The sequence below is a fragment of the Euwallacea similis genome, chromosome 2, assembly GCF_039881205.1.
Source record: "Euwallacea similis isolate ESF13 chromosome 2, ESF131.1, whole genome shotgun sequence".
Classification (NCBI taxonomy): Eukaryota; Metazoa; Arthropoda; class Insecta; order Coleoptera; family Curculionidae; genus Euwallacea; species Euwallacea similis.
The window spans coordinates 5,489,009-5,511,712 of NC_089610.1; the positions used below are offsets into that span (position 1 = coordinate 5,489,009).

A 22,704-nucleotide genomic window follows, 5' to 3' on the forward strand; every position below is an offset into this window, starting at 1 on the left:
TATAAAGGCATTTATTTTTTCACAATTAAAATCGATGCAAGTAGATATAAGAAAAATGATAATATAAATATGTTATGTATTATAACTATGTATATTTAAACTCATCTATTAAGGAGTAAGGCATAAAATAACGACATAACAATGTGAAATATGAACAAATTATATATTTAATATATCGTAAAATTAATCCATAATAGTTATCACCCTGCTGCCCGAAATGAGGAAACACTGAATCTACGTTTATAAGAAGAAGTCACCTTAAAACGTTAGAAGGAATGATAAATTCAAAGTTTAACCTGTAAAATCCTCTAGCTCGCGTTAAAACTTGCCCTGTAGTTAATCCGATTCTCTGCAGTTTATGCAACGCACCTATCATTAATAACAGAACGTTGCACGATTGGGACAGGTTCTAACTGTCATCACAAGTTGATGATTTAGGGCAGGACTGGGAAATAAAAAGCTGGATTATTTATATAGAAAAGAATGTATTTTGTGACGCTTCAATAAAGGATTTCCAAATAAACTTTATATAAATTGCACTAAAATGATTAAGGAAATATATAAAATTTAATCTAGTTAAAAACATAATAAGTCTTTGGTATAATTCTATAAGCTCTCATAATTTCACTATATAAAAATCAAATCTCTCCTACAAACTAAGAAAGTCGAAATACAATAGTATATTCAATCTGAATAATACGTGTGATTGTGCCTCAGGTCTTTATGGAGCGGCGTAATTACAGCAACCCTAAAATTAAGTGGATGATATTCCGTTAAGCAACAATAATGTGTTCCGCCCTAATGGCAAATTAGTCCAGTCTCAGAGAAAATAAAGAAATGGTATTTATAACTGCACATATAAAGGAAGAAACGAGGATTTGCTAATGGCAAACATATCGTCAAATTCTTATTACCGAGAAGCATTTACAAACCTATTATGTTATAATGGTATATTATGAATCTAGACTGCGGTTACACATACTGCACTTAAGAAAACTCCACGAATTAAGACGATATGTCATGAAATACATATACAAATTATGCCTAAATGGAAGTCGCTATTTGGAAATTTGTAAAGTACTAAATAAACTGCTCACAAAATAGTTGAAGCTGCACTTTTGAGAACTCAAATTTGAAAACAAACGCAAAAAATTTAGATATTGAGTTTTGGGCAAAATTTTTATAAAAATAGAAATTTTGGGAAACCTCTTCGACTTTTTTTAAGACCGCAAATCAACGACACTGCTGAAAGAGCCGGAGCCGCCATACCAAATGTTTGTTGGGTTGAAAATAAACAATTTTGCACGGTATTTTTCTTTGCCCACTGTAAGGCATTGGAAAAATCGTTCAAAGCGATTATTCGTCAATGATTTTTGGAGAACGGACTTTCAGAAGAACATACGAGCTCTCAAAAACGACTGTGCCTTTACGACTCTCTTTATGAGCGGTTTATTGCAACGAGAATACCTACATAGAGTTATTTAGTTGCACCTGTTCGCCTCAGTGAATTAATCGAGATCATTTGAGTTTAAAAAATAATAAGTTAACAAAACTTCATATGGCAATAAAGGAGAAACTGACAACAATTTTCCATTTTTTCAAACAACGAAAAACATTATATAAATCTGTCATACCTTACTTTCATTGCTTTACAGGGGTGTGTTCAGTCGTTGTCGGGTGTATGTCGAACACATGCGACCGATCAATTTGAATTGTGAACCTATTCACTAAAAGCACTCGGTATACATCAGACAACGATTGTAAACATGACCTAGGGTGTTATTGTCTGGTAAGTTTTTTCCTACGATGGTGCGATAAAGCCACGTTACCGCACGTCTCTGCGAGCTGAATGTAGCACTTTACCGCACGCAAATCAAAGCAATGTGTCAATATTAAATACATTTGCAGGTATTTGACATTGACATGCATACGGTACCAAAAACGACAAATGTTATCTTCATTTTACTGCTAGTTATATGAGCAACGTAAAAATAAAATCACAATTCCTGGTTGTAATCTCATTGGTTCTCTTTTACGAAAAATGAAAAATAAACAAACCGTTTCACCGATTCGCTTCGCTCAGTCGATTTCAATCAATGTGCGGTAAAGTATAACTTTCAGCTCTTGTTAAGTAATTAACTATTTTAACTCCATATAAACATATTTTATGACAAACCCCAAAAGACATGTAAATCTTATTTTTGTCTCACTGTGGGCAACCTTCTCCTAATCAACATTAAAAAGTTCCCTCACATCCAAAGAGGAAAACAGAGTTCATTCGCTTTTTCAAATTTGAATGAAATTATTTTTTGTAATGATTGATGCCATAATCTTTGTTATTTTATATCAGTCCAATTAGTAAATTAAAAAAATGAGTGATAGTATAATAATATGTAAATATGGTGTATGGCACGAAAAATAAACTTGTCGGTCCCCCGCCTATATGAGACCGCTGGGATCTCCATATAAAAATGGTTAAAATTGGGAACATAAATGCCGATAATTACATAATTAACACTATCTAAATAAATATACAAAGTAAACATAAACTACATAATTTAGTTTTAATGGTACCAGATGTAGAAGATGACACAGGAAATCTTCTGCTTACCTTGAAGCTCAGTCAGTATTAGATAAGAAATTAGCTACGTAGTAAACTTACGCAAAAACTGTTTCTTTACCTTTGGTAAGATTGGATGAAACGGTAATAAATCACACGATACACTTTAACTAAATTACTGGAACGGACACCTAACGTTGCCTTAAAAAGACCTATAGAATACAAGACAAAATTCATTAATATTTTTACATTTTTGCCTGTAGATCCACTACTAAACTGTTAGCCTCATTAAATACAATTTTTAGTATGTGACACATTCCAGTTCATGCAATCGCGCCTACAACACTTGGGACATTTATTCCTAAAGCTAATTTGAGTATTAAAAAAATAGCAACTGATCAAATTCGATAAACAAAATCGCGTTGTTTTGGTTAATTAAAACTTCCTCGATTCTAAATCTTGGGCATCTTTACAATTATCTTATTGAATATCTTATTAAATATCTTCATTCAACTCTTATTGTTCGTCACAACCACCCTACAGATTTGAAGAATGTTACCTTCAAAGCTTCACTCCTTTTTCATCTTATGCTATTTCCTGTCTGGGTCCGAATCATCCAGTTTGTCCCAATCAAAAGCTGACGGATTTACCTTCTCGCTGAGGACTCCTAAATGATTAAACCTTTGCTCAAAATCACTATCCCTGGACTTGAGTTTTTCGAACCGTGCCAATAGCAATTTTTTGGCAAAATTATACAAATCTATATCTAAATTGTTCAATTTGGCTATTTTGGCCGCTTGTGCTGTAGTTAACGACGTTATAGTCGAACTAGACACAGTTGCGTTGTTTTGTTCAAATGGGATGGCAAAGCGAAGGTTGAAGGTTTCTTCAAATATATATTGGGAGATTTTTTGGTGTTCAGTCAAACCGAAGAATGCCATTGATTGTAGGTTTTTCTTGGCGCTGGCCAGCATTATTCTGTCTCTGTCAGCTTTGGGCATATAGTTTTGATCATAGCAACCTAATGATGACGTAATTAAAACCTTTTCTCTGCAAATCTATATACAATGTGTTTTTGCTAATGGAAATTTTCAAATTGTTATTTCGTATACAGGTTAAACTTTGTATAAAGCCGTCGACTTTTTCCACTGCATAAGCTATTTAAACTTACCAATTAATTCTAGATCCGCCAACATCCTGGTCTGCCTGTTGGCGGCTAAATTACTATCACAATCAATAAAGTCATCTAACTCCACTCCCTCCCAGTTATCTCCATCATAGCAAGAGGGAATTTCTCCTAAAGTGGCTAATCGCCCTTTGCACCAATGTCGAGCACCTTTCCACGTGGCTCCTCTTTGAACGTGTCTAAATTCCGACAAATATCTAAAAATATATTGGCCTATTATAATATTAATCCCCCCACTTTTTGAACATCACTAAAGCCACTCGTTTAACTGCAGGAAGTAATCTAATCATTTTATAAGACCGTTTATTACTATCTGTACTTTTGGGTCTGTACATTCCCATGAAGAAAAAATCTAACTTTATTTGTACCGAATTATGAGGCACCCTGTACATACACTTCCAATAAAGTTGAAACCATTAACATTTCTGACGATCCGCGATTGGTTTACTTCCGTGTTAGGCTGATCTTATTGACTACCTACCTTGCTATTGGTTCGCGTAATAAGCTAATATAAAAATAACGTCTTTTTACTACTTGTTCAAGTGCGTCCAACTTCTCATCCACGCAACTTGTCAATTCTGTCCAGTCAGCATGCAAGCCGCACTTCCAACCGGTAGTGTATCGACTGAACAGCCAGCTTTGATTCGAATGCGGCCGGAAACAGTAACAACGTTTCTTTGTTAAAGGACACTTGCACGGCCTCTTCAGGTCCAAATCATGGACTAAGTGCTTGCCGAATGATGTTCCACCTAAAAGATATTGAACAAACCTTAATTGTGACCTAAAATAAGTTCTATATGTTGTTGAAGCGTTTTTTTTTAATAACACCTTACACAGCAATAAGGGTTGACAAGGGGGGCAATTGTATGCTATTTTTAGTTCAAATTAACTGAGTAAAAAATTCACCTTTTCATTCAGAAATAAATTTTTCTTGAAAATATGGCGAAGGAAGTCGAATGTTATTCAAATTTATTAATGCGTATTTGCTTATTGTATAAATATTTGACTATTTACATACAAAAAAGTAAACATTGAATGAGAATCCTTAATATTTCTTTATTTTAATCGAAAAACTTATCTAATGCTTCTCATATCGGAATAATATTTGTAGTGCACCATAAAATTGACGTCATTACAACGTATTGCTTTTCCTGACCTGATAATTTAACGTTTTTTTTTAAATTTATATTGTAATAATAATTAAAAAAACAGTTTTAAAGATTATTTATTATTGCTTAGATGTGCTCAATAGTTTTAGCGATTTAACCTCGCTGTGTCTACGATTACTAAAGAAGCCAAATTTTAACAGTTTCCGGCTGGCAAACTCGATTTAAATGTAAACCTTCAGGCACCAGTGGCCACATTTATGTTATTTAATTTATTTGCTCTTGAAATAGTTATTAGCGAATTAATTCATTTTGATTTTCTGTTGTTCTATCTTGAACACATATTAAGAAAAATAAATAAAAAAGTATGATAACGTATTTACTTATTAAAATAGCAAATAAATATTAATATCAGAGAATGAAGTAATATTTTTTTAATCAGCCAGGAGAACTCCGTCGAACGAAATAACAATATACAAGTTGCCTTACTTAAAATTCAAGTATTGACGGAATTTCCAGTTTAAGCGGAATATTCGAATTGGATAGTTCGTTTAATTCAGTCATATTTCAAATGCGTTGTCGGGAAAAATTATTCCAATCAGTTGAAAAATTAAAGTCAATAGCGGCGAACCATCGCTTAGACACACCCGGCGAATTTGGAGAATATTTGAAGACTTATTTACATTTTTATAGGTTTTTGCAGCCAAATTTACCCGTTAAAATTCTTGAATAAACTTGAAACAATGAACATCTTAGTGGATATTTCCACTAAAGGAAAATTATTGTCCCCTCATCCAACATAAAAAGAGGAAACATGTAATAAGGTTATTTAAATTTTAAAATAAGTACACAAAGCGTAACGTCGTGGACGTTATAAGAATTTATAAACAGTTTAATTTAAATATTATGGACAGACACTGGCCAAGAATTTAATAGACTTGGGAGTAATGGCCCATTTCCTATCTTCCAAGAGAAAGAACGTAAACATTAACTTCCTAATTTGAATCGGTATTCTTGGTCCTAATTGAGTAGTCTGCAAAAGTAATTCCCAAGAGCTTTAAGTTTCATTGCAAAGGAACAGATTGCTTTCTCCATTGGGTGTGTAAGGTGTAAATGCTTTCTACCTACCTGTCTTCTGCATATGAAGGAATACCATTACGTCGTGCGAATCCATGTCAAAGGCAAAGTCGTCATTTAACATATCATCATAGCTTAAGCCAATTTTGTTGCTTCCCAAAAGAAGTGGTTTGCCCATGTTATCATCCACTGGAGGCACTACGTCTCTAGATGATAAAGCACATACCTGAAACAAAGACTCAGATGTATTGAATAATCTCAAAAAGGAAATATGACAGTCAGATAATTCATTGTGACAGAAAAAAATGAAAAAGAGGTACATAAAAAAACAGATTAAATTACACTGTGCCACATGGCTTATTATACAATATAAAATGGGATTTACATGCATATTTGCATTTCTCTTAAGACTTTTTATGCAGGGAGCCACAATTTTATTAAGATATCTTTTAGTAGCAATAGTAAAATAACATTTATCTCTAGTTTCTCACACTGGCAAACTCATTAGAGGAAAATTGACAATGGAAATTTAAAATACAGTTGTCAGTTTTATTGAGAGGTGAACATCCAGTCTCTGTCTGTCATCCTGTGAGTAAGAAATCCTATTTATTTAATTTAAGTAATTATGACCTTACTATTATGGTGCCCTTACTAGCTTTTTTCAGTGGCCTTACAAAGACAAGGTAAAGGCATTTTTATCATTTGTTAACTTAAAGGTAACACAAGATTGGAAAACTCTATTGAAAAATTATTTCTCAAAAACTCTTGACGCTACTTACTTTCTCGGGACAGAAATACCCGAATCCAAAAATTCCAAATAGACACAGGGCAAGACAAAAAATGCAGATCCGCTTCAGCCTAGAAGACCTCGCCTCCATTTGTTTGATCTCATAAACACCATTAGGCAAAACAAGGGCTATATCACTGTCCAGTACTTGAACGGACACGCTTTTCGAGTTCTTCATTATTCACTCCATGGATATTTTTCTTGTCTTGTTGGGGGTTGATTAAAAGGGCGCGATTCCTGCTAACATGTTGTAACTTCGTCCAGGGCCTAAACAGTTGCAGAAGTACCAAGAATAGATCACATATCACACTCAACACACACCGTCCAAGTTTAACAATAGCGAGATTGGGAGATCGCAGATCGAGAACGAAACACCAATCTAGAAACAAGACCGAGTGTCGATTAGATTCGACGGTGATTGTGTGTTGTGTGGTGGATTGATTGGTCTGAATTGTGATTACAAAAATAATAAATAAATAGAACGTCAAAATACAAATTTTTGAGTGACAGTGACAATTGGTGACAGGGACAGGAATTGAAATATATTGTATAGGTGGTGCATCACTCGAGAGAATTTCGCTCTAGGTGCACCCTACACTGTTACCAACATCTCAATCGGTAAACGAACGCTCACACATAACCCTGACATATTAAAATGTTGCACCACTACTCCAAAAACAAAATGCTAGTGTCTACAATGTAGACAATATATAAAATATTATTTAGTTGAGAAAAATATTAAATTATAAACTAATTAAATCGTACATAGGGTTCCAACTAAGATATTTCGAACCTCCCTGAATTTAACACTTCAGGAATATGTTACTCAAATCCTTCATTACAACTAGAATGCGCCTTCGAGTATTTTGATCGAAATCTCGTCTATGGCACGTGACAATGTGAAAGAATTTGACAATCAGCTGATTTCTGTCAGGCAAATGAATAAAAAAATGTCTCCCTCTCCCAAATCAATTTCCAGTCTAAATTGAGAAATGAAAGTTGAAGCGTTCTTCACTTAAATTACGTAATATGAGACGGCTTGTAACCTTATTAATTAGATTAATTCATTGGGAGCGTATTAAAGTACTTGTCTGTCCAAGTTTATGATTAGTCTTTTAAGGTTTGCACAACAGTGCGTTATTCGTCATCCTGGTTGGTCTAAGAGGACTGGAGCTGGATTTACTTTTGTAGCGAATACTTACCACTCCACGGGTAAATAGACTTTGCTGAGATTTATTAAAGTAGGTTTAGGGCTATCGAATCGCCGGAATTGCACACACTTCTGATTGACTGATATCACTAACAGTAATAAATTTGGTAACATTCTTAGGACACCCAAAAATTTTTAAAAAATGAACAATTCGCTTCCGACCTATAGAACATATTTACTGAAGTTTTAATGATTTCAAGTTTTACAGGAGCACTAACCATGAGTCAAAATATCAACGTGGATAAGGAAGAATTGCGGAAAAGGCTCACTCCTTTGCAGTTTCATGTAACTCAAGAAAAGGGAACTGAGAGGCCTTTTTCTGGTAAATATTAAGTTCCCTATTAGGTTTCTTTCTGATTTAGTCATCCTCAGCTTTAGCATTATATTTATTCAGCTCTGCACTATGACACCATTTATCCAACTTAATTCAAACATAATCTTAATAAAACTAATCCTTAAAGAGTTCATTTACATATTACTTAATGGTATTATTATTAATGTTACTAATTCAAAATGAAGGATTAGGAGTTAGGAATGAAGAAGCTAAACCCGGCCTTCAGAAATGCCAAATCTAAACTCAATCAGTTCCACTTTACACTTGTCTAGAACTGAATTATTTTTTCTCCACCTTCACAGGTTGTTACAATAAAGTCTACGAAGAAGGAATTTATGCCTGTCTAGTCTGCGAACAGCCCCTATTTAGCTCTGACACAAAGTATGATTCTAGCTGTGGCTGGCCTGCATTTAATGATGTTTTAGACCAGGGGAAAGTAAAACTTACCCCAGATACCAGTGGAGGTAAAAAAATTTGTATATTTTATTGCCTCTAACTAATGAGCTGACCCACTAATTGATAATTTCATGTTTTGGTTTGATTGTTTTTATGTGACCTTCCTAGTTCCTGCCATTGATATATTTCTGCTCCATTGAACAATGTTTTTTAGTGATTAACTCATACATCTAAATTATACCTTTGACTATTTGGTGAATTAAAAGCTTTTTGTATTCAGCTAAATGTAATTTTGGGAAGGGAAGGTCACCAAAGGATCAACCTAAAGACTTCAGGGCAGTCCAAATAAAGTTGTTTACATTGGTGATTATATAAACAAGACTATACAGAAGGCGTTATGCCTCTTTAGATTTCCATAATCCCTATATGTAATACTCTTTGTTCAGGACACCCCTTATAGTACCCAAGGTGTACAAATGTGTATAGTACAGTGTATTATTTTGGGACCCCTTGGATATAACTGGGGCTCAGAGGAAATACACCCTAAAGGCACAAGCATTGATTATATTTGCAATAGTTCAAAGGTCATAAACATGTGACTGTCCTGATCTCCTTAACCCAACTAGACCGTAGATGTGTGGCTTAAATCTTGCTAACCCCTCAACACGCTATCATTTGCATTTGACGACAAACTAGTCCTACTGGGAGGCTAATGTAGATGTTTTCTTTTTGTTCCCGCTCTGGTCCGGTCTGCGTATACACCACCTTACACAAACCGACACTTGTTTTATTATGATTTTCGTTTCTCATTCTTATCAATCACCCGCTTTCATTGGTTTTTTTTGGTTACCCGCACCCTCCTTACACATTGCCACCTCCCATCCCGACTCCTCCGACCCACGCCACCATCAGTTGGAGCAAACCTTTTACTCCTCATATCCCAACCAGGCCGCATCAGGACCGAAGTTACTTGCGCACAGTGCGGGTCGCACTTGGGACATGTGTTCAACGATGGACCTCCTCCGACCAAGAAGAGGTTTTGCATCAATTCGGCTAGTTTGAATTTTATAGCGAAGAACTTGAAAGCGGGGAATAGTAAGTGAAACTTGTAGTGGGATTTTGTTGAAGGGCAGAGTTTATTGGTTTATACATATCTTGTACGCGCAGCTGCCTAGTTATTAGTTGTCTCGTTTAGGACCTCTAGATCAAGGATCTGGCAACTTTACCTGTAAGATAATTTCCATGGATAGGGAGAAATAACCAATCAATTCTAAATATCTGGTTGATAAAATTAGCAGGGCTTTGATAAATTGGCGCTTAAAAGGAAAGGAGACATATAATAAAAGATAAAGAAGTCTTATGCAAAATATAGTTTTCTGGGAGTTTTTTGCTCTCCTCAGTTTCACCAATAAGTGATCGTATTTAGATAATTTCTGTACAGAAATGTGTTTATTAAGTAAACCAAAGTACGTATTTATATCGATGTAGTACTGAATTTGTATCGTATACTACTACTACTAATGAGTGTTGTGAATCTATTGTTACTAATATTAAAACATATTTATTTTTATATGCAACCGTATAAGTGAAAAATGTTAAAAAATATAATGTTGATTGCATGAAAAGTATTTTTCTTATAAAAAAGGAGTAGATACCTATAGAATTTTCGAATATCGTGGTGTACAGGGCCAGCCTTAGCAAAAAGCAAGGCGTCCTGGGCGATATTTTTAATCACCCCCCCCCCCCCCCCCCATCGCCAAGAAAAACTATCGCCCAACCTTTTCCCCCTTCCGGACCGGAACTGGTACAGTCAAATACACAATCTATACGACACGGCACTAAGCAATAAAATACTGATGAGCACTGCACTCTGAATGGCACTAAACGTTCAATTTTTATTGCAGAATATGTGCTTCCCTTCACTGTTAATGCTTTCAAGAGTATAATTTTACTAAGAAGGTTAATGTATTTAGTGAATTAGAAAATGGTGATTTCGGGGCTATATCTCCTCAAGAAGGTGCGAGAACGTTAGCTGTCTTAAATAGTAAAATTGTGGCTCCTTCAGAAAGAATAATATAAGAAAACTAAGTCAACAATAATAAAGTTTAGTCTGATATCTGAATGTTCGCAACACGTATGCTTCAGCTGTAAGGATAATAGATATTAAAACGTGCTTGAGAAAGAAAAACTGTTTTTGTTATTAAAAAAGAATTTTTAATACCACACACTATCTTTGTTGGCAACAATAGTATGTCTACGCAATCACATTTTTTCATAAATACTAGTGCAAAAATACTATTACTAGTTTTTTAGTTAACACTCTCATTCATCGTCCAGATATCCGCTTCGACTAACGTGGGCTTTCCAAAAATGTATGTTTACAGGAATATTCTATAATTCGTTACAAAATATATTAAAAAGTAAACGTATAATATTATATGTGATATGGCTAATTTAAAGATAGTACCAAATAAATATACATGAAATACTTTTTACATCCTAATAAAGCTCACAACAAATATTTACATTAAAATCAGTTCACGAAGGGCTAAAAAAAATTTTGGGATGACCCAAAAAATGGCACTAAAATTCCTTGCAGAAATCACTTGAGCTATTAATCAATTAGTCGATGACATACTCAATAAATTTAAAATTGAGGTCATAATATTGAATTTACCATCAGGAAAGATTTAACATTTCGTTCCTTTATCTTAAAAACCGTCATATAACATCATCATATGTTTTTTACAATTAAAACGAATACAAATAAAATCGAAGCTGTTTTGTCGCTTAAAAGAAAAATACCTACTTAAATGTCTATTAAAGCGATTAATATCCTAAAAATAATCTGAGTGGCGCGTCTTTTATATAAATTAACTAACCAGAACTAATAAGAACTATTTAAAAGGGATGCCTCTTTTTCGAGCGTATAATTAATAACAAAGAGCATGCTGTATGTCCGGTTTTCTTTATCACCAATAAGTCCCATCGTAAGGTAAGTTAAAAGTTAGATTTATTTTTATTTAATTCAATACGCATATATTAGAGTATGTTCAAACATTAGAGGTAAATACTTAGTTGAAAATCCTGTACATACGCACATTAAGCTGAAAACCCAATTCAGTTAAAAAATTAACTCGATGACTGTGGATTTTTATCAAGATCATGCTCGCAACTCAAATAAATTCAACATAGTTTCCTAATTTGGGGTGATTAGACGAAGAACGACATCTTCCTGCATCTAATCACCCCAAATTGGTTTAATTAAAATGTTTATGTGAAAAATATCCAATCCTATCAATGAATCGTTCTTGGGTGGAGTTTTGTCGCAGCTACAATGAAGGGTTGGTTTTTTGCCATGTATGAAACACCTTCAAACACGCAGAGTATTGGGCGTAATCAATACATCTTAAAACCAACATTAACGAACGGAAATATCGGTCTTGCACTAAATACAAACTAGAAAGCTACTTATTCACATCTTGTGAACGAACTACAGAAATTAGTTCTGTAAGGTTATAGGTAAACAACATACAATTTAACCAGTATTTTTTTTTGCGAATAAAGGAAATTAGCACATGATTCGGTACCCTTAGAGAACTAATTTCAAGTCTGTTTATTTTCTTATAAAATATACTTTCGATCGTTACCTATACATATTTATATTATTTTTTACCATCTTATATGCGCGCATATTATTGTGAAATTAGGCACAGTCTCATTTCATTTATACACTCGGTTTCTCTCTAATAAATGCTTACATCCCTAAGAAATGTCTGTATATGGTATTAGAAACGCATGACCTTGACCTGAAGTGTTTTTCCCTAATTTTTTTAACTATCATCGATTTCTTTCAGAAATTTTCAAACCTCTGAATAAATAATAATAATAACAACGAAGTGACAATTTAAAATTTAGAATTGTTTGCATGCTTTTCTAACAACATATGATATAGTCTGTCACATAACAACATTTATGTAATCAGCCCTTTGGTGGGCTGATGCACTTAACGCTAGTGTTGCTTAGCTGCATCTTTGGCGGCTAAAATTAGAGGAGTCAGACTGGCCAATGGTCGGGCTAACTTCAGGAAAGGATGCTGAAAGTAAATCCAAGTTTAACTAAAATGTACATGTCTATAAATTGGACAAATTACGTGAAGTGCATGCAAAATACTGAAGAAATGGCTTAAGGAGGCAGTATTACACTGACAATGCCTACATGAGTTGATTCACGATTTAATTATAAATGAATTGCTGATAATTTGATCTTCCTGTTATTGTGACAATAACACTTTTTTTCTCAATAACTCTACATATCCATTTATCTGTATAATTTATAGATATAATCCTCAGGGCTAAAAAATTATCATATGCCGAATACTAACCTTAAGGAGATCTTTCGCGGACGACCGTTTATCAACTTCAACAGCCAGACATTGATCTAAGAAATCTTGAAAAGCCGCTGAAAGCTTCTCTTTTTCCTTAATATCTGGTTTGCCATTCGTCGCGATCAAATATAAGGCCCTAAGTGGATTTTCATTGAGGTACGGAGGCTCACCTTCGATCATCTCTATGGCCATTATACCAAGCGACCACACATCAACCTAAGAAAATTACTCTATAAATATCAAAAACATTAAATTGTGAATAGGGCATACCTTAGGCCCGTACTGCTTTCTCGTAACCACTTCGGGAGCCATCCAGTATGGAGTTCCAACCATGGTAGTTCTTTTAGATTGTTCTGGACTGATTTGCGCGCAAAAACCAAAATCCGCTACAAAATCGGAATGTTAAAAAAAATAAGAAGAGAAAGAGAATACACATACTTAATTTAACAGAGCCATCTAGGCCTAATAAAATATTGTCCGACTTAATATCCCGATGAATGACTTGGTTTGAATGTAAGAAATCTAAGGCCTGTAACACCTCCCTACACACAGCAGCTATTTGCCCTTCGTCCATACAAGTTTCCGTTACGACGTCAGTCAAGGACCCTCCGGGTAAATATTCCATCACTACCCACAATTCCTAACAGCGAATTTTCATTAAGAACTTTTCTGTTAGTGAGAACAACATCTTACCTCATTAACTAAATAACTATCTAAATAGTTAACGACGTTGCTGTGTTGATTCTCCCGCATCACAAGAATTTCATTTATAATCAGTTCTTTTTTAGGTTGCTGTGACAGGTTCATTTGTTTTATAGCTACTTCCATACCAGTACTCGTCTCTATGGCTGTATAAACTGTACCAGAAGCCCTGGAAGTGCAGCAAAACAAATTAAATTCTCCAAAGTTTTTTAAAAAGGAATTTAATAGTTTACTCACCCCTGGCCGATTTTGTCCAACTTCGTATATTTTCGATTTGGATCGCCAACTGAAACAATACTCCTCAGTTTCTCTAATATTTCTTCGTCTGACATTTTTTTCTTTCGCTTTTCGGACGCCGCACGTGACATCTCCGGTCCAGGAGGGTTCTGTGGAAGATAATAAATGAATGGAATACTTTTTACAAGAACCGAGAAATAAACGCTACCCTGATAAGGTTCAGGAAATTTTTGAAGCAAATAAAATCACGGATCACAAATCTGAAGTTCTTGACTCTCACCTTATTACGATCTAAAACAGGCGCTGCATTTCCCGTGCTGTTGGAATTCGTCGTGGCGGTGGCCGACATTGCAGTTATATGAGATGGACTTAAACTATGCGGAGTTGACGTTGAATTCACATTCGCCTTTTCATCTTCTATGGGTTTAGTATACTGCACAAACAAATATTTCTGATGAAGTAAAGCAGATTCAAAACAAAAACTTTGTTTAATCAACTGAGAATAATCTGCTGACCAAACGAATTTTAATTTATTAGATTGTGATTGGTAATACAAAGTATTTCGGAACATGCGGTACAATGTTAAGGTAGTAGAATTGGCAGATGAATTGACTTCCCCAGCAAGTTACCCCAGGAATGGATTTAACTGCCACCTTCTCACTTAACTTAAAATTCCGGAAGTTTTTAATTTAATACTTAAATCTGCATTCACTAAGAGTTCAATTTGTTTTAAAAAACCTACAATGCTTTTGGTGCGTTCAGGCCGACTGGCAATGGGAGGAGGAGGAGCCTCATCTTCAATTTCGGAACTAGCTGCGTGCGCTGGACTGTGGTATGAATGCGGACCACCTTCTATGTCAGTTGGTGTGGTGCTACTTGGACTGGAGCTAGATACTCGACTTACAGATGACCCTGATAAAAATTTCTAGCATAATACACAATTTGAGGAAAATATACTTATAGTTTTATAGATTTTTCTGATTAGGGTTCATCAAAGAAACTTACCGGAATGGGTGGTGGCACTAGCCTTTGTCATATACTTAGCATTTGGTGGTTCTTTGGAACTATTGTCATACCATGTAAGAACGTCCAACACTGCCTGGGGGTTGTTCTTCTGTTCCTGTTTGCTAATGTTTGAGTTCATTAACAAACGGGACCAAGCTTCAGGCATCCCCTATAACAAAGAAAACTATTTTGTGAACAAGCAAACTGTGCAAAAATTACTGTTCTGAGCACAAGATATATCAGAACAATTTATTGATAGTAGATTTCTTCTAGAAGAGACATCTAACAGAGGATAAAAAAAATATTGGGAAATATTGCTGTTGAGTTAGAGCAAAATTAAGCCTATTTAACACCCCCTCCATAGAAGAGCAACATTCAGTGTCAACCAAGATTTTGACTTTATGTTGAATTACCTTTCTTGATTTTACCATATGGGGTAGAAGCAGTAAATGCACAAAACTCTGTTACTCCGTGTTGCTTTTGTGTGGACAGGTTCATATACATACACCCATTCATTCAAACTTAAACTTGATTCGGTGACCATATTCAGCAGAACTCTGAATGGTTGTACTACTGTTGATTCTGCTGAACTTGGCTATATTATTATCAGGTAGTGATAATAAAAGTGAAGCTCAAACTATAATTGAGCTGGACCTTTAAACACAAAGCCTATTCTCTGAAGGTCCACAAGCTGAGCTTAACTCTAAGCTTTAAACTGAAATTCACATTTCTTGAGCTTGTGGGCTTTTCACAGAAAGTTCTTAGACTATCATGCAATAAAGGGAAGAAAAAATTTGAGGGGGTCACTATTAATCGAATATATATATTTTTTCATTGTTTTGTTTAATATTAGACATATTTGATGATGGCTAACCCCCTCAATAAAATCTCATGCTTATTATTTGGCCTCTCCCTTTTACTAATTTTATGTTCAAATTGAATACCTATGAGCAGCTCCTTAATAAACTTGAACACATCCTGAGAACAATTAAGAAAGGCAAGATATTACTAGCTGACTTTAACTCTAAAGGCCATTTGCCAACACTAGTTAACTAAGCCACACTTAGCCCTAGTGAATGTTAAATTGACAGTTCTGCGTGTGGAAATGTCAATTTAAGTCACACCCAGATTTAAATTCAACTTGTCAACTTACAGTAAAATGGAAGCAATTTATTGCTCATCCCAACAAATACCTCAAAACTGAAAGTTACTTTTATGTAACTTTATTTCTTGGCTATGTTTCTCAACATTATTCTTAGCTCAATTACATAAAATAAAAGCAAAGCAGATTTACTTGTAAATTTTGATTTTGTAATTTTATTGTTTGCTGCATGAATCTACTTCTACACAAACACTCTAAATTCCAAACTTAAAAGATAAACAGGCCTTCCATGATTTATAAAGATCTTTCAAGCCATTTTTTAAATATTTACTTTTATGACCAGTAGAAATTACCTTATTTTCTCATATATTTAGCAACTCAACTGCTAATAAAATATGTAAATTTTTTATCTATCTCCCATCTACTAATTGAACCAATGTAAAAGTACAAAATTTTGCACAAGGCATGCAGACACAACTACTCTTGCCCTCCAGTATTTATCAAATCATTTATCAAGTGAAAACTGAGTTGGAAGCATGAGAAATGGGAAATTGGTGCATATCAAAAAACCTCTTGTTAAAAAGGTGCATTAAAATTAAACTTAAACAAGAGAATGGTTACTAAACACTATACTAAGTTGTCTGTTTATGTGTACTACATTATCTACTTAGCCTCTTGTTGTGGATAACAACAAAACTGTACCTTTACATTATAAAAATTCTAATAAAAACTCATATTCCCTCAATGCAACTAAACAAAAACCATTGGGAAACAACTGTACCTACGAATATTACTTACTTTCACGGGCCGCTTGTAAAATGTAAAATTTAATAAATGAATTACACTGTTTAAAACATAGAAAAATAAGCTCCTACCTACTCTACAAAAATGACAAGCTTGAGGCCCAAAAATCCACTTACCGTGAACTCCCCAGATGTTGGATCAAAGCCTACATGTACAGTATGCTCAAAATTTGTAGGATAAGAGATGTTTGGCTTATCCGACTTTAACAAAATTGAAGTCTTCTTATTTTTAGTGTTTTTCTTTTTCCTGTCTGCATCCTCGGGTTCCTTTGGGAGAGGTCGGTCTACCGTGATGGTGTTTACAAATTCATTGCCCCTGTTAGAAGTTAATCGCACAGGGGGTGCTGGTGGTTTCTCCTCATCAGAAGACATGTCTAGCTAAAAAACCGCAGGTTGCTAAAGTGGTGTCAGGGTTTATTAATGGTAGATATGTCAAGATAAGACCGGAAAAGGAAGATTGAAGTGTTTTTGTATGGGCGGGCCACACATAGAATGCGTCAGCTTTGCTACAAAAGGTCCTTTATCTCCATTATCGTACTCACCGAAAAATGACAGGCACTACGTTTACAAACACTAGAAACGCGTCCTAATCCTTAGAAAAGTTAAAATGAATTTATAAACGAGACATTTACGACGGAGACATGTAGAAAAACAACAAATTAAAATCGAAAATTAAAAGCGGTGTCCACCATTTTACGATCCTCAACTTTGGGGATTAAAACGTCAAAGGACGCAATACGTCCTTCGTGAACACACACTAAAAGCAGATAATAAACAAAGATGGACAAATAGTTGGACGTTTGAATCAAAATTTCCCAATTAGGAAATTTATCGTCATGTAGCGCTCTCGATATTGCAGCACAACCTGCTTGTCATTTGTTTGGAAGTGTCATCCGAACAAAAACAGGAACATTTTCCTTTTATATGTGGTTCTGGTGACTCTTGAGAGAAATTTTCGGTGGCCAGTCTAAAAGACCGACGTTGGGTACAAACCTGCTAATGTTAATTCTATCTGGCCTTCTAATCTAGTGCGCCTTTAAGACTCCAGTTCAGCAAGCCTGCAAAGATCTCTAAACAAGTTATTTCCAAAGAAGCCTTACGCCAGTTACAGCTTGCGAAAATGCGGGCAATTATTTGCTACAATCGCTCCGACAGAGATCACTTTAAAGGAAATGGGAGCATAATTTCAATATCTGCAACCAATAAATTGAGAGAACACATCATTGCAGGAGTTGGCTTTTTTGTTTTACTTGCTTGGTTATATATTACAATCTTTATTAATAATTTACATTATTTACATTGTGGGAATAATGGCGTCAAAATGGATAACTAACTGCAAGCAAAGTGTCAATATGACAATAAATGACACTGACAAGTCATTAGTGTTTTTTTTTATTTTTGATTTTTTATCAAAAATCTAAAATCAAATAAAGGAAATATAGATCAATTGTTTAAAATACACAGACAAACTGAGGATCAAAGAGAAGGGTCAGCCTTTATTCCATTTTGTTTATTTTCTTTTTATTGCAATCTTCTACCTGCATTATGAAGAAAAAGGCAAGTTTCAATATAATTAAATGATCATCATACATCTTAATTGAAGCAACTATCAATCCCGATTTGATAATTCCAGGTATTACTTATGGGAAAGAGTGGGTCTGGTAAGACCAGCATGAGATCTATTATATTTGCCAATTATATTGCACGAGATACCAGACGTCTTGGGGCCACAAGTAAGTGTCCTTATTCCCTAAACTACAACCATAGATGCTTAAAACAACTATTTTTAACAGTTGACGTTGAACATTCTCATGTAAGATTTCTTGGCAACTTGGTCCTAAATCTATGGGATTGTGGAGGTCAAGAAGCATTCATGGAGAACTACTTTGCTTCTCAACGAGACAACATATTTCGAAATGTTGAGGTACTAATTTATGTTTTTGATGTTGAGAGCAGGGAACTGGAAAAGGACATGCACTATTATCAGTCGTGTCTAGAGGCAATTCTACAAAATTCTAGGGATGCCAAAATATTCTGCTTAATCCATAAAATGGACTTAGTAGCTGAAGATCAGAGAGATGTTATTTTCAAAGAACGCGAATCTGATCTAATAAGACTGTCAAAACCATTAGATTGTACCTGTTTCAGGACATCTATTTGGGATGAAACCCTTTACAAAGCTTGGTCTAGCATAGTTTATATGTTAATACCTAATGTTAAGGAATTGGAAACTAGTTTACAGCAATTTGCCAACATAGTTGATGCAGATGAAGTGTTATTATTTGAAAAAGCCACATTTTTGGTCATCTCACATAGTCAAAGGAAAGAGCACAGAGACATGCAACGGTTTGAGAAAGTTTCAAACATCATAAAACAATTCAAATTATCCTGTTCCAAATTAGCAGCTCAATTTCAGAGCATGGAAGTCAGAAATAAATTGTTTGCAGCTTACATTGATATGTTTACAAGTAACACTTATGTGATGGTGATCATGTCTGATCCACAAATCCCTTCTGAGGTCACCCTTATCAACATTAGGAATGCAAGAAAACATTTTGAACAGCTAGAAAAAGTGTCAAATTCTTCCATTGGCCGATAGGTTTAGGGAATTCTGAGTTGGTTTGTCAGAAGGCGCATTCTAAGTCCTGTGTAATAATTTCAGTTTGTTATGATGTGAAGCTAGGTCATTTATTATACTGTGAAATTGCTCCAAGGTACAGTTTTAAGTTTATCTTCCATTTGTTGTTAAACTCAAGATCATGCCAAAGAATAATTTCAAATTGAGACAAGTGTCTTACCAGGAACTGTGCCATTGAATTATGGAAAGATTATAAGGAGAAGAAAATTTGAATAAGTATCAGTGTATTAGTATTAATGGAGGCCACTCCATTAAAATATTCCCAAGATGATAACATTTCTAATTACAAAAGAAATTCAACTTTTTTATCTTAAATAAATGGAACACTTTATACAGGGTGTACTAGGAACGCCATTGATCTAGTATGGAGAAGGACAAATTCTGTGGCTAGGAAACATGTTGAAACTTCTCAATCATACTAAAATCAATGGGGCCCCTTCATTAATTCGTTTTAAAGAGAACTGCACTTTTAGTTTTACTGCCAGTCAACTTTCTTATTTTAACATAAATGGGTGAAAATAAGTCCGACTTGAAATTATATGGGAATATTAAGACCTGTTACGATTTTAAGCTTTATTTCAGCTTTGCGCTTTTGCACCAGTCTTCAATTATAATTAAGTGATGCAGTTCTCAGCCGGATACTATGCAGTGTGCCCAATATAAGGGTGTTTGTTGTGTGTTATCTCCAATAGATAAAGGTTTGATTATATAGGAAAAAATTATTCTAATGCAGGATGTCGCTATAATTGAAACCAGAAGATATTGATAATTAAAATACTTGAAGAATCTCTTAAACTGAACTCTATTTGTGCAGGGTGTTTCGTAATAATATATCAAAAATACAACGGGTGCATATCTGGATGGTTTTAAGAAGAAAAGTTCATATGAACGCGGGTCTATTTTTGCTTCCTGTTTGAAATACAGGGTGATGAAAAAATGTTGTTTTTTCAGTTTTTTTCTTAATAAGTTCGTTCTGGAATTAAATATTTTTATGAAAATTGGGGAGCGTAAAATATATGTACAGAAACATATTTTAAGGGGAAAACAATGTTTTTAATTTCGTTAGTGGCGTCTCCATTGATGTGATCCTGAATGTTTTAAACAAAAAATATGATACGCAACTGTTTTTTGTTACATAAAAATAATGCTCCATATTTCTATGAAAAAAAGGTCGCTTGAATATATTTCATCACTTTAACCGTTATACAGGGTGTCCCTGAAATGACGGTGTCATGCTTGAGCAAACCATACTATTATGAAACACCTCGTATATTAAAATTTCTGTCTTCTGATTTCTTCGTTATACAGCAAAATTACGAAATCATCGTGCATGAAACTTGTTAGGAAGTGCAATTTTTTCCGCAATTGCTCTAGAAGGTACCACTTTCTGGAAGGTTTTGCCTTCGTAAGAGTCACTAATCCAGGTTGGTCCAGATTTCGCTCATCAATGCGACCGGTTGTTCAACGCAAGTAGCGCAAAAACAGGCCCGTAAACCCTATTCTCGACCTTTGATGAAAATATTTTACTTAGATATTGCAGAGCCTCGCTCAGCCTTCATACTATGCAAGTTTTAAGCAGTTACATAAATATTTATTATTAATGTGGACGTTTCATATTTCCAATTATTGTTAGGTGTTTTGCCTTAATTTTACCTGCATAATCCCTTGCAGGGCTGTTTACGAGTTCCGGGGAATTGTTCGTTAATATCATTTTCCTGTTTTTTCGCCCCCTTGCTCAGTTTTTATTGCGGCAAAAATGGAGCGTAAAATACCATTTACCATTACACCTCTACATTTTCATGCGTTCTTGGAACGAACCAGCTGCTCATCTAATGTTGATTTCTTTGGGCAGGTTTAAATATAAGTCATTCAGATTTTTTCTAAATGTGTGTCAAGATTTAATTGTACCTTTTAATACATCACTGTTTCGTGCAATTCTACTCTTACGCTTGCGGTAGTACTTAGTGTCTCTTCCATGTTCTGTCCACCATACCTAGAGCTTTGGTAGGCAGTTACTTATAACTCAACAATAGCTTAGCTAAAGCCATCTTCAACAGCTGCCAAGTCGTTAGTTAAATGAATACTCTGTTGGTCTCTCATAGATATACTTGACAGTGCCATAACACATGTAATATACGTATGAAATCCATTTCAGGACATACGAATCGCATATTTCAGGGACTCTATACATGGGCCCGCGCCTTGTCGAACGTTAGCGGTAACTTCTACTTTGCCAAACAGCAAATGAATCGTTCTAAAATAAAAGAAAACACGAAATTCTACAAACTCATTCGTGAACGGTAATATTTTACGGGTTTCATGTAGTTTTCCAGGAATTTTCCCGTTCAGCAATAGAGGCAGCAAAGCAGCGCATAAAATGGTCTGAAGGTACGCGCGGCAATGAAAAGCGCGATTCCCCTGAAAATGCTGTTTACAGGGTCCCTGAAATATGTGACCAATCCGTGGAATATTTCTTAAGTAGACTTCAATCTACCCCGAAAGTACTATTTTTCTATATTGTTGAATGTACCTTAATGAGATTGTATGTGCCCGCTGAATAGGAGATCTACAGGATACTGTGCGTTTTTAAGATTTTCAATGCTCTTGGTACCATCACCACATTCAATAGGTTTTGTTCAAAGCCCCAAAATTGCTCGTTACTGCGAAGACATCGCGTACGGGAATCGTCAGAGGCGTTATTCCTCATCTTTAAGTTTCCAAACACCCAGTAAATGTTCAGAGGAATTGCCATAGGTATGACTTTCCCGAAATCGTTCATGTTAAAGATTCGTTATTTTGTCTATTAGAGGATGATAACATTGAAAATATTTATTAATGTTAATTTTTGTGTATATATTTTTAATAAACTTTATTAAAACATTTTAGTTTATTTTAACTATAAATGAAAGTCCGCTCTCATATCCAATCAAAACATGCATCACCTTAACCTTCGATCCCAATGAGGCCACGCACTGAAATCGGCTGCACGTAATGGTGCACGTGCGTACACACAGGACCGGCCTTAGCAAGCCTGGCGCCCTGGGCCAAATTTTCGACCATCGCCCCCTACCCCCAAGCAAAACCGCCGACCAGAAAAGTCTGCCGCCACCCTGAGCCGTCGCCCAATCTCGCCTCCCATAAAGCCGGTACTGCGTACACATCCCACCACTATAC

The 22,704-nt window shown here is 35.0% G+C and overlaps 6 protein-coding genes across 8 annotated transcripts in view; 4 read left to right on the forward strand and 2 right to left on the reverse strand.

The window, feature by feature from the left end:
* Nucleotides 1-720: 720 nt before the first annotated feature.
* On the reverse strand, nucleotides 721-7,108 carry Hs6st (heparan sulfate 6-O-sulfotransferase). The gene is made up of 5 exons (XM_066400393.1): nucleotides 6,709-7,108; nucleotides 5,981-6,155; nucleotides 4,228-4,495; nucleotides 3,732-3,943; nucleotides 721-3,581 (listed from the first exon to the last, which is right to left on the reverse strand). The coding sequence occupies exons 1-5, from the start codon at nucleotides 6,892-6,894 to the stop codon at nucleotides 3,151-3,153; spliced, it is 1,272 nt and encodes a 423-aa protein (XP_066256490.1). The 5' UTR covers nucleotides 6,895-7,108; the 3' UTR covers nucleotides 721-3,150.
* LOC136415717 (succinate dehydrogenase assembly factor 2-A, mitochondrial-like) overlaps nucleotides 2,459-22,704 on the forward strand; it is a 115,556-nt gene continuing 95,310 nt past the window's right edge. Inside the window, exon 1 of the mRNA XM_066400474.1 lies at nucleotides 2,459-2,468. The gene's annotated coding sequence lies outside the window, so the exon portion shown is untranslated. The remainder of the gene's footprint in view (nucleotides 2,469-22,704) is intronic.
* Nucleotides 5,685-22,704, forward strand: part of Uck (Uridine-cytidine kinase) — a 112,330-nt gene continuing 95,310 nt past the window's right edge. The window contains exon 1 of the mRNA XM_066400412.1: nucleotides 5,685-5,697. The gene's annotated coding sequence lies outside the window, so the exon portion shown is untranslated. The remainder of the gene's footprint in view (nucleotides 5,698-22,704) is intronic.
* On the forward strand, nucleotides 7,668-10,281 carry SelR (methionine sulfoxide reductase SelR). Of its 2 annotated transcripts, none has more exons than XM_066405427.1 (4): nucleotides 7,668-7,928; nucleotides 8,135-8,248; nucleotides 8,563-8,724; nucleotides 9,569-10,281. In XM_066405427.1, exons 1-4 carry the CDS (start codon nucleotides 7,820-7,822, stop codon nucleotides 9,757-9,759), a joined length of 576 nt encoding a protein of 191 aa, XP_066261524.1. In that variant the 5' UTR covers nucleotides 7,668-7,819; the 3' UTR covers nucleotides 9,760-10,281. The 2 variants fall into 2 exon arrangements, with proteins under 2 accessions (XP_066261524.1, XP_066261525.1); XM_066405428.1 differs by having other exon boundaries at nucleotides 9,605-10,281.
* Pak (serine/threonine-protein kinase PAK 3-like protein) lies at nucleotides 10,848-17,681 on the reverse strand. 2 transcript variants are annotated; one of them, XM_066400370.1, is made up of 11 exons: nucleotides 17,435-17,681; nucleotides 17,010-17,266; nucleotides 14,988-15,156; nucleotides 14,725-14,894; nucleotides 14,263-14,415; nucleotides 13,983-14,131; nucleotides 13,737-13,914; nucleotides 13,482-13,683; nucleotides 13,314-13,429; nucleotides 13,041-13,259; nucleotides 10,848-12,752 (listed from the first exon to the last, which is right to left on the reverse strand). In XM_066400370.1, the coding sequence occupies exons 2-11, from the start codon at nucleotides 17,262-17,264 to the stop codon at nucleotides 12,669-12,671; spliced, it is 1,695 nt and encodes a 564-aa protein (XP_066256467.1). In that variant the 5' UTR covers nucleotides 17,265-17,266; nucleotides 17,435-17,681; the 3' UTR covers nucleotides 10,848-12,668. The 2 variants fall into 2 exon arrangements, with proteins under 2 accessions (XP_066256467.1, XP_066256459.1); XM_066400362.1 differs by having other exon boundaries at nucleotides 17,010-17,270; nucleotides 17,435-17,679.
* On the forward strand, nucleotides 18,262-22,410 carry RagA-B (Ras-related GTP binding A/B). Its single transcript, XM_066403563.1, has 3 exons — nucleotides 18,262-18,449; nucleotides 18,526-18,625; nucleotides 18,686-22,410. The coding sequence occupies exons 1-3, from the start codon at nucleotides 18,438-18,440 to the stop codon at nucleotides 19,489-19,491; spliced, it is 918 nt and encodes a 305-aa protein (XP_066259660.1). The 5' UTR covers nucleotides 18,262-18,437; the 3' UTR covers nucleotides 19,492-22,410.

Excerpts from the sequence above, each read along its gene's own strand:
- Hs6st (XM_066400393.1), bottom strand. The coding sequence starts at position 6,894 with ATGAAGAACTCGAAAAGCGTGTCCGTTCAAGTACTGGACAGTGATATA. Across the intron at positions 4,496-5,980 it reads CCTTCATATGCAGAAGACAG|GTGGAACATCATTCGGCAAG; the intron begins GTAGGTAGAAAG and ends AATATCTTTTAG. Across the intron at positions 3,944-4,227 it reads TTACGCGAACCAATAGCAAG|ATATTTGTCGGAATTTAGAC; the intron begins GTAGGTAGTCAA and ends ATATATTTTTAG.
- RagA-B (XM_066403563.1), top strand. Across the intron at positions 18,626-18,685 it reads CAGACGTCTTGGGGCCACAA|TTGACGTTGAACATTCTCAT; the intron begins GTAAGTGTCCTT and ends TATTTTTAACAG.
- SelR (XM_066405427.1), top strand. The coding sequence starts at position 7,820 with ATGATTAGTCTTTTAAGGTTTGCACAACAGTGCGTTATTCGTCATCCT. Across the intron at positions 7,929-8,134 it reads GAATACTTACCACTCCACGG|GAGCACTAACCATGAGTCAA; the intron begins GTAAATAGACTT and ends CAAGTTTTACAG. Across the intron at positions 8,725-9,568 it reads TACCCCAGATACCAGTGGAG|TTGGAGCAAACCTTTTACTC; the intron begins GTAAAAAAATTT and ends CGCCACCATCAG.
- Pak (XM_066400370.1), bottom strand. The coding sequence starts at position 17,264 with ATGTCTTCTGATGAGGAGAAACCACCAGCACCCCCTGTGCGATTAACT. Across the intron at positions 13,915-13,982 it reads TTGGACAAAATCGGCCAGGG|GGCTTCTGGTACAGTTTATA; the intron begins GTGAGTAAACTA and ends CTGCACTTCCAG. Across the intron at positions 13,260-13,313 it reads GAAAGCAGTACGGGCCTAAG|GTTGATGTGTGGTCGCTTGG; the intron begins GTATGCCCTATT and ends TAATTTTCTTAG.